We start from the raw sequence: 10,097 nt of genomic DNA, 5'->3' as shown, positions 1-10,097 counted from the left end.
ATTCCCACAGTATCTGATCAGCTCTGCGAGGAAGAGAGCTTCAGGTTCCTGCCTTGCCAGGTAAATCAGTCTATTCTTTAATAACAGCCATGCGTAGAGTCATTGGAGTGGGGGCGATGCGGGAGACCCAGGCCCCAGATCCACCACTGTGAATAGCTCCCCGAGCGCAGGTGTCTGCAAGACACGAGTTCAGTGCCTGGGAGAGGGCTCCCTTCCGGCCTCTAGTATGGGCTTGTGCTCCATGAAGCCCGTGCGGTGCAGAGGGGACCCGTACCAGCCACCTTCCCCCAGTGCAGGGCAGTCCGGAGCTTTCTTGAGAGCCTGCCACCTGCTTTCCTCTGATCCCCAGCCAGGTTACAAGGTGAAAGTAAGTTCTGCTTTTTGGTGGTGGTGGTGGTGGTGGTGATATTTCTGAACTCTTGGCTGAGAGGTAGGAGACAAGGAGCAGCAACCGAGGTCGGGCTGCCGATGCCGAGTGGTCTCATGTCCTTAACTGCCTCTGTCTTTCAGCCAAGCGAGGCTGTCTCTCCAGCTCTCAGAGAGCCTACGGGCTCTCCTGCAGGAACCCAGGCCAATGCTTCTGTGTTTCCTGGGGCCATAAGCGGTACCCTGAGCTCCCTGCCGCCAGGCAGCTGGAAGGCATAGTGTGAGGCCCTTCTCTCAGCCCCAATTATGACAGTGGCCACCGGAGAGCCAGCGGATGAGGCTGCTGCCCTCCCCGGGCACCCGCAGGACACCTATGACCCCGAGGCAGACCACGAGTGCTGTGAGAGGGTGGTGATCAACATCTCGGGGCTGCGGTTCGAGACCCAGCTGAAGACCTTAGCCCAGTTTCCAGAGACCCTCTTAGGGGACCCAAAGAAGCGGATGAGGTACTTTGACCCCCTCCGAAATGAGTACTTTTTCGATCGGAACCGCCCCAGCTTTGATGCCATCTTGTACTATTACCAGTCTGGGGGCCGGCTGAGGCGACCTGTGAACGTCCCCTTAGATATATTCTCTGAGGAGATTCGGTTTTATGAGCTGGGAGAAGAAGCCATGGAAATGTTTCGGGAAGATGAAGGCTATATCAAAGAGGAAGAGCGTCCTCTGCCCGAAAATGAGTTTCAGAGGCAGGTGTGGCTCCTCTTTGAATACCCAGAGAGCTCGGGGCCTGCCCGGATTATAGCTATCGTGTCTGTCATGGTGATCCTGATCTCGATCGTCAGCTTCTGCCTGGAAACACTGCCCATCTTCCGGGATGAGAACGAGGACATGCATGGCGGCGGGGTGACCTTCCACACCTATTCCAACAGCACCATCGGGTACCAGCAGTCGACCTCCTTCACTGACCCTTTCTTCATCGTAGAGACCCTCTGCATCATCTGGTTCTCCTTTGAATTCTTGGTGAGGTTCTTTGCCTGTCCCAGCAAGGCCGGCTTCTTCACCAACATCATGAACATCATCGACATCGTGGCCATCATCCCCTACTTCATCACCCTGGGGACAGAGCTGGCCGAGAAGCCGGAGGATGCCCAGCAGGGCCAGCAGGCCATGTCGCTGGCCATCCTCCGTGTCATCCGGTTGGTAAGAGTCTTTAGGATTTTCAAGTTGTCTCGACACTCCAAAGGTCTCCAGATTCTAGGTCAGACCCTCAAAGCCAGCATGAGAGAATTGGGCCTCCTGATATTCTTCCTCTTCATCGGGGTCATCCTTTTCTCTAGTGCTGTCTATTTCGCAGAGGCCGATGAGCGAGACTCCCAGTTCCCCAGCATCCCGGATGCCTTCTGGTGGGCAGTCGTCTCCATGACAACCGTAGGCTATGGAGACATGGTTCCAACTACCATCGGGGGAAAGATCGTGGGCTCCCTCTGCGCGATTGCAGGTGTGTTAACCATTGCCTTACCGGTCCCCGTCATCGTGTCCAACTTCAACTACTTCTACCACCGGGAGACAGAGGGAGAGGAGCAGGCCCAGTACCTGCAAGTGACGAGCTGTCCAAAGATCCCATCCTCCCCTGACCTAAAGAAAAGTAGAAGTGCCTCTACCATTAGTAAGTCTGATTACATGGAGATCCAGGAGGGGGTAAACAACAGTAACGAGGACTTTAGAGAGGAAAACTTGAAAACGGCCAACTGCACTTTGGCTAATACAAACTATGTGAATATTACCAAAATGTTAACTGATGTCTGATGGAAACCCATTACCATACTCGCAGCTCCATGGAACTAATGCAGATCTTGCGTAATAGCCTGCATTGTAGTCAGTGTGTTCTACAGTGTGTATCTGGTTCTGCATGGAAAGCAATCGTCGTGCAAGTGACTTTTTGATCTTTTGATTTTGGATTTAGAGCACAGAGTATCTGTCCATGGCTTTCATGCAAATCTTCATCGCCGGCTTAGGGGTTTCCAAACAGGGGGGTCACCCATGGAGCCAGAATTTCAGAAGGACACGTTGGGGCCACCTCATATCAAATACATAACCCACCGCCTCAATGCCACCTTCCCTTCCAAGTTAGATGCACACGGCACCCGGGAGATGCACCCCTCCCCCACCCCAGCCTCCAGGTCCCCGGCACCATCATCCCATATGAGCCCACCTCCCCCTTCACAGAGGAAAACCATGGTGGCTTAGCTTTAAAGCGCCGGTAATTGTGCAAAAGGTCATTCCCATTTTTGCACCGAAAAGCACGCACAGGCCTGTGTATTGGAATTACTTTCTGTGTCACGGGCTGGGCTTTGTGAGTTGCAGTTGCCAAGTGGATGGTCTGGAGGCTTGTGTTTCGTAACGGAAAATGCTGCATTTGGTTTTTCTCTGCAGTGTGGATGTGAGGGAACCCCAGGGGGGAGGGACGGTGAGTATGGCCGAATGTGAGTTGTCAAGTTTCACATTTGCTCTTAGGCCTATGGGGAGAAGCTAGCAAGCCAAGGGACCTCTCGGCTTCAGATCTCACCATTTTTGCAGGCTTCAGGGTCACACAACACGTCTGATTTCTTCGTTACACTGGAGTTTGCAGACATCTGCTTTCCTAGTGCCGTGCCAGCGGCACTGACACCGCAGTGAAATTACCAGTGATGCGATAGAGCTGCATGGGTGTTTCTTGCATGAATCTCAATATTTAAAACACAGGAGATAACCTATTTTCTTAGTAGCCTACACAGTATTCATATTTAGAGTATTAATAGCCCCAGAGTGGCATTGAACTAGGGTTTTTCCCCCCCATCGGAGGACAAAAGCCCTCAATCAGGAGAAAAAAAAAAAAAAAGAGACTGTTTGGCACGGGGAACCAAAACTTCTGGCTCTCCAGCCCACTCCATCCCTGTTCTTCCAAGCTGGGGCACAGACCTCTGCGAAGCCAGAAAAGTGAGCAGGGAACACAGCGCCTGAACACCTCACATAACTGCACCTTAGGAATTAACCTGGTCATGGGCATGACTCTATAGCTGACCAGGGCATCTGGTCCCGAGGACAGGCGGATTTGTGGATCCAGTGTATATAAATATATATTGAGTATCTCTTTCATGAGTTCCTCTACCTAGCTAGCTATAGGAAAAAAAAATTGCATTTGAACCTTGTATAAGCTTATGCAATATTTTGGACACAGGGCAATTTATGCATGTGTTTGACTATGTGCACTAAAGTATGTATGTATATACTATGTATTATATACATACATACGTACGTGTGTGCATATGTTTGTGCACACACGCACACACACACACACACATATTCATTCTCTGGAGTTCAGGTTCAGGAGTAAATCCACTGCTTGGTGGGTTGGTTGTCTGAGAGGCCTAATGGGTTAATTTCTCTCATCGGTAACCCGACTGGGCCTGGGTTTGCTGCCATTGCCTCAGACACTCCAGTTTCACGGATTCTTCGATGTTACAGTTGTCTCTCTGCCCTCCATGTGCTGCAGCTTCAGTTTCCCGGGGCTGAAGCTTGTCTTACCGAGTGCACAAGGGCCCACGGCCCTCCCAGCTCCAGCTGCCCTGGGCCAGACCCGCCCCAGGCCTTGTCTCTACAGCACATCATGTTAAATCATCTCTGTTGTCATCTTTCCCCGCCCTCTTTGGTCTTTATTGTCACTTGGCTCTGCATCAGTCACTTTAAATGAACCTTTCCCTAAAGACCCAGAACGGATTGCCTGCTTCAGAGCAAGGACACCAGGAGGAGGGCTTCTGGGGACCCGAGATGCCACAAGTCTGGACTTGAAAGGGAGCTTGCTCTACGTGGAAATTTCTGAAGTCCAGGACCAAGGCATGGAGACCCTAGATGACCCACAGTCGTCATGTGGATTGCCAGGCTCAAACTCTCTCCTCATTGAACTGGCAACCAAGGGGGTGGATAGAGACTCATTCCCCACCCCCAGGACAGACTGAGAGTGAATGAGCACCGCACGGCCTAAAGGTAGAATTCAGGCTGGCCCTGGAATGGGTTGAGGTGGGGAGGCTTTCGCCTCACAGACTGGGCTTCTTCCTTTCAACATAATGGCTCAGATTTCCCAAACACAGTGAGTTGTGCGGTCGGGCTGCCCAGTCGTGGCTCCAGCCCTAGCCTCGCTGTTGGCTATTGAGCACCTACAGTTACCTGGGGGGAGTGGGGCACCAGCTCAGGGTGCTAGGCCCAGGGTGCTCATTAGTTCCTGGTCACCCACGTCCCCGGGTATCTGCAGGACACCCCATGCCCAGCGCAAAGCCTCTATGCTTCTCTTCCTCTCCTTCATGGGAGGTGGTGCTGAATTCCCAAGACATGGGGTGGGGAGGACACAGACCTAGGGGAACAGATGGTAAAACAGTCCATACCTAAGGCCTCCGTCAGGGGGTAGTTCTTTTATCCCAGCGTCTTTGACCTGGGACCATAAAATATTCACAGGTGCAGGCACACACACGTGCACGCCCACCCCCAAATCGATAGATACACTGTTGCCACACACAAACGCAAGATGCACACGCACCAACTAATGAAAAGGGCACACACAGGTGATACACAGCTACACCCGTATCCAAAGCGTGCACATTCGGCACAGACCTGGAACGCACTCACCAACACAGAACACAACACAAAAGACCAACACACGCCATGTGCAAAGACCTACCCGCAACTCAGATGCAAAATGCATAAAAACCATACGGACATGATGGGTATGGATGTGAAATATACCAAGGACACTTTATGTTGTTTATGCCCACAAAATGCACACAAACTCGGTTTATACCCACAATGCAGTTACTCACACGAGGCACAGAAGATACAGCACACACACCCAAGCACATCCACTCATGATTCACAGGGAGCGTGCACATATACTCAGATCCATTTCTCTGCCCCCAGAGCTACAAATTAATAGACACAAACAAAAGATGAAATTGCATCACTTTTCCCTAGCCTGCATCTGTGCCTCTCAGTAGCCTTCAAGAAGCCTCTTCCCCTACCCTCTTCTCTTTCTCCCACCTCCAGATTTCAGAGAAGTAACCCCCAGGTTTGAAGCAGAGAGATGGGCCCCCGTTGTCAAGCAGAACTCTGATTAAGACTGGGAGTCTCAGAGGGCTTCTACTTATTCACCTTCCTCCCACCAGAAACATGGGTGTGGAAGGACCTGGGACAGCCAGAAGCCTAACACCTTCACCATGACCTTTCCTTGGGAGCAAGTCCACACGGGCAGCCCCCTAGCCCGGGCACCCTGCTCCCAACCCCTAGGCTGTCTACATTCAGCTCCATTCTCTTGAAAGCAGTTGATGACTCAAGAAACTGCAGGGACCTGGGCCCAAAACCAGAGTGAAGATGCCCCTCAACATCCACAGACCTTCCCGTCCTTCCATCCCCCAGTGGCTTTGTCAGGAGTGGGTCAGAAAGTCGAGACCAGACGTAGACTTGTCTCTTAAAATGAACCGCTTTTCCTTGCTTGTGGCATCTCACTTGCTCCTGGGCATCAGCCCAGTGGGGTCAACTCCTGAGTCCCTTCTGTGGGTGTTCAATCCCAGGCATGCTCCTTTCCTTTGCTGGGCCCCTGCCCGGATGCCCTGCCTCCCATCCGATGGCCACGCCTTGAGGAAACGCACACAATTAGTGTGCTTTAAGTAAAACACGATTAAGGACGTGAACCTCATGCTGCACAAGCAAACAGTTTTTTAGAAGGCCTGATTTTTATCCTATATTCTAAGTCCACGTTTGAATGCTTTGTGAGACTCCCCACTGTCTGGATTGCGCCCCAAGCTGCTGCTTCCCACCGCTAGGACTAGCTGAGAGCTGGGTGCTTTTTAGCAAAGGCTCCACCTCAAATGGAAGTTGGGAATGGAAGTCAGGTGTCAGGCTCAGGCATCTTAGTCTCTACTCCTGTGGCCGTCCCTTGTCCCTTTCCTCCGAATGACAGAGGAAGCAACAGCACCAGGGAATGGATGGGGGGAGGGTTCAAATTTGCACACTTGGTGCAGTATGCTGGCTCTTTCCCGTATTCCCAAGTCAGGGCAGCAATTTCCCCCTTAGCTTCAGCAGGTGTCTCCGTGAGCTCAAATCTTCAAGAAAGTTGGAGTTTGCAGGAGGCTAAAGAGAAAGAAGTCCAGGAAAGGTGGGGGAGATGGTCAGGAAGACAAGGTCAAATTTCAGAGTAAACTTTGCAGGAGCTGAACTTAACTAAGGACATAATTAAGGGTCTCTGCTTCCCGAAGCTTCTGTGGTGTTTGACACACTGTCTTCCTTCCTCTCTGCTTCTCTCTGTCTGTCTCAGCTGGACTTCTGAAGATAGACAAGGCCTGTCAACAGGAGGTTAACTTTTTGGAAGGGGCCCCCAGGGAGTGTGGCTCTAGACTCCATTGGCTTGATGTGGAAAGGGCTCCGTGAAAGCTTTGTTGGCCTGAACCCCAGCCTGAGCGCTCGTGCAGCTGCTTCATGTGAGGAGGGTTGCAGGACTGGCTTGTCTTATCTGCTGTCCCTGGATCTCTCATCCCATTGTAGTGAGGACTTTGGCCACCTAACTTCGTCATAGTTAGCCGTAAAATATCAGTGCGAACTCACGCTGAGAGAGGGCAGTGCTCTCCGAAGAAGTCTCCAGCTGGGGGTTTAGTGCAGCCCACAGTAGTGGCGAAAAAAGGGGGAGGCTGACTTTCCCCAAAGGAGACTAGAGGACAGTTTGCAAATCGCATAGCCCCCATGGCAGATAGGAGGAGCATGGTGCTTTGAATGGCTTACCCAGGAGTTGGGATGGTGAGCTCTGCCCAAGCTCTGGCTCTTCTAGGTCCCATTATCATAACAGCCCCCATCTGGGTGATGGCTGCCTGGTCTGAGAGGCTGGTCCACGTAGGCTATAATGCCGGGGGTGCTCCTTGGCTATACAGTGGGGGTTCCCCAGCCTTGGCAAAGTGTCCACCGCCAGGCTTGAACTCATGACCTTAACCCCGAACGTCATTAGCCACCTGAGCTAACCTGGCAGAGCGCTGGATGCTGGGAGGTGTCCACATGGCTAGTGTGACTATCATCTGTATCTTCAGAGTCTTCCCTTGTTGAGACCAGCTCTTTGTCCTCATCAAAGCAGCAAGCAGGATGTGAAGGGTCCTCTATAAGCTGGGATGGGTTTCTTCTTCAAACTAATCCGGTTCGCTTTTCCTTTCTTTCTGCTTCCCTTCCCACCAGAGCTCAGTTCCATCTCTCATGGTTTGTGTTTTAAAATATTTTTAATGAGGAAAAGTGCAATAAAATAAATGGCGACTGTTTTCTTTAGCAATAGCTATTTCAAAACCACATTCTCAGGACTGAAAAGTGATAGTACTTGGATTATCAGATAATGCCCTTGGCTTCTGAGCATTGTTAGTTCACTGTCTGTGGTTCCCTCTTCTTCCCGTGTGTTCACGTGGCTCCTGTCCTCTGAGGCCCTGACCCTCCTTTGGAATGTAAACTTATGCAGAGGTGCAAGTATGCACAAGGAACCCCCCCCCCCACCACCACCACCAAAGGCTTTCTTTGTCTCTCTCTTTCTCATGTGTACTTCCCTCTCTGTTCCTCTCTCCCTCCTGCCTCCCCTTGTCTGTTAGCTCTCACATGTCATTTTCACAACCTGTAGGTACTGAAACCTTGAGTTTGAAGTGACCTCACGGCAGCCCATCTCATTGACTCTCAATCTGGTGGGGTGTAATGGAACCCTGCAGGAAAGCACTTACCAATAGATAAGAATAAAGCATCCTGAGCCATTACAGAAGATCATTTCCATGCACTAAAAGCCATTACTTGATCCATTTGTCTCGCCTCCTCCCCTCCCCAGGGGGAAGGATGCTGGGGGAATGTGGCCTGGAGGTTCGTACCTGGGATGGATAGCCTGGGCAGATTTGGGGAGTTGCCCTCTGGCTGTCCTTCTAAATAAGCTGATTTGCTAAACCAAAGGGACTGCGTGGGGTGGAGGTCTACAGGGACAGGAAGTGGGTGCTTAGGGCATGACAGTAGAGAAGCAAAGGCCCCCCCAAACCACTACCGTGTGCACTTGCACAAATATTTGCACACATAACTGGGGACTTCAGAAGAGACCCCCTCTGCTGAAGAAAAATCTGTGAGGTTAAATATCCACACTGGACAATCAACCCCAGGGTCCCATTCCATGGCTTCACAATCCACCTTTCTCTCTACACGTGTAATACAGCAAAACCTCAGTAAACTGATGGGGAAATCCTCAGGGAAGGGGGCGGCTTGGCTGCTTTACAGTTATGGTTGTTCGTGTGTGGGAACCTTCGCTATTGAAAAAAAAAAAGAAAGAAAGAAACCCATTTCCTAAGTAGGTTAGTATAAACTTTCCTGCCTTAGCAAGTAGAGTGTTTGAAGACGACAGAAGACCTTGCATTGCTCAGGGTCAACGCCGTAAACCTCAGTGCTCATCGTACAGAAATACAGGCGGAGGAGACCAAAGAGATAGGCTGAATGTATGCTGGCCACGAGGCGTACCCAGAAGTTGACCATGTGGGCACGTCCTGGCTCAGCAGAGAATGCCCTGGCTGTCATTTGCGTCTTTCTGCCGTAAGTGTAGTAAGAAAACATAATTCTTGTGTTAATCGAGGTTTGGGTTAATTGGTCCTGAGTTATCAGAGGTTTTCCATATATACATATATCTGTGTGTATATATGTATAGTATATGTATATATGTATACCATTGTTTTGAAAATTATACAGTGACCGATCCCCTTAGCTTCACTAATGTGGAATACGTTTGGCAATCCAAGGAATAAACTGCATTTCTTTGAATTTTTAAATGACCTTCCTTTGCATTCTTGCCACCTCCCCAGTTCAGCTCTCTTTCTTCTGCGTAGGAACCTCTCTAGAAGGCACTTCTTTCATAACAAATGATCGAGCTCCAGGATCACCTCTTTCCTTTCCCTCCCAGGTGGCTGCCTGACTCAGGGATAAAAGGGAAGTCTGATCTAAGGGCCAGGTGCTTTATCCTTTGTTCTGCCAGCCCTGGTTGGCTGTAACCTCACCACGGAAGCCAAAAAAGTTATTCCAGACTTTTTGGCTCTTAGGGGTGGGAGCCCGATGACGCAGCGGCACAGGACTGATCTGTTAGGCTTTCCCTTTGTCATGGGTGGCATTCTAGGCTTGAATTTTGACAGATCTACAAGTAATGGTGTTGATGAAGATCTAAAGAACCCCTCTGCCCCTTGGAAGGCAAGTTGTGTGATGACCAATAGAACTAACAAACTCACCCTGTCGTTCTGACCAAGTGTAAGTTGCAGGTTTGGGCAGGAGAGCAGCTATAATTCAGTTGCCTCTTTGGAGAAGCAGCTGGCTCTGAGCTGAACCACGCTCTCATTCTCCATCTTCCCTGGCAACACCTTAGATGCATGGTAGAGAGCTCTGCTTCACGTCCTGCAGTCTACCCGGACGAGGGTGGGTGGAAGGGATTCCCCACTGCTACCTGGGATAACTGAGGAAGTGTGGGGGTGCCTGCCACCTCCCTCTGCTCACAGCAGCCCTCCAGTCCGGCCACACTGGCCACGATGATGTGGTAGAAGCCCATAACCCAGACTTAGCCTGACGAGCGGTCAACGGGGCCAGTCAAGGCAGCCTGTCTGGATGGCCACTTCTTACGTTGAGTGAACCCTAGCGTGGAAACAGATGAAACGCTTTGTGCTCCTCTGCAC

At 50.9% G+C, this 10,097-nt stretch overlaps 1 protein-coding gene across 2 annotated transcripts; it reads left to right on the top strand.

Moving 5' to 3' along the window:
- Positions 1-616: 616 nt before the first annotated feature.
- Positions 617-3,503, top strand: KCNA2 (potassium voltage-gated channel subfamily A member 2). 2 transcript variants are annotated; one of them, XM_042996555.1, is made up of 2 exons: positions 617-1,572; positions 3,312-3,503. In XM_042996555.1, exons 1-2 carry the CDS (start codon positions 673-675, stop codon positions 3,420-3,422), a joined length of 1,011 nt encoding a protein of 336 aa, XP_042852489.1. In that variant the 5' UTR covers positions 617-672; the 3' UTR covers positions 3,423-3,503. The 2 variants fall into 2 exon arrangements, with proteins under 2 accessions (XP_042852489.1, XP_015390444.2); XM_015534958.2 differs by lacking the exon at positions 3,312-3,503 and having other exon boundaries at positions 617-2,666.
- Positions 3,504-10,097: the final 6,594 nt, after the last annotated feature.

This window comes from Panthera tigris, chromosome C1 (genome assembly GCF_018350195.1).
Source record: "Panthera tigris isolate Pti1 chromosome C1, P.tigris_Pti1_mat1.1, whole genome shotgun sequence".
Lineage (NCBI taxonomy): Eukaryota > Metazoa > Chordata > Mammalia > Carnivora > Felidae > Panthera > Panthera tigris.
This window is presented reverse-complemented; position numbering and strand designations above follow the sequence as displayed.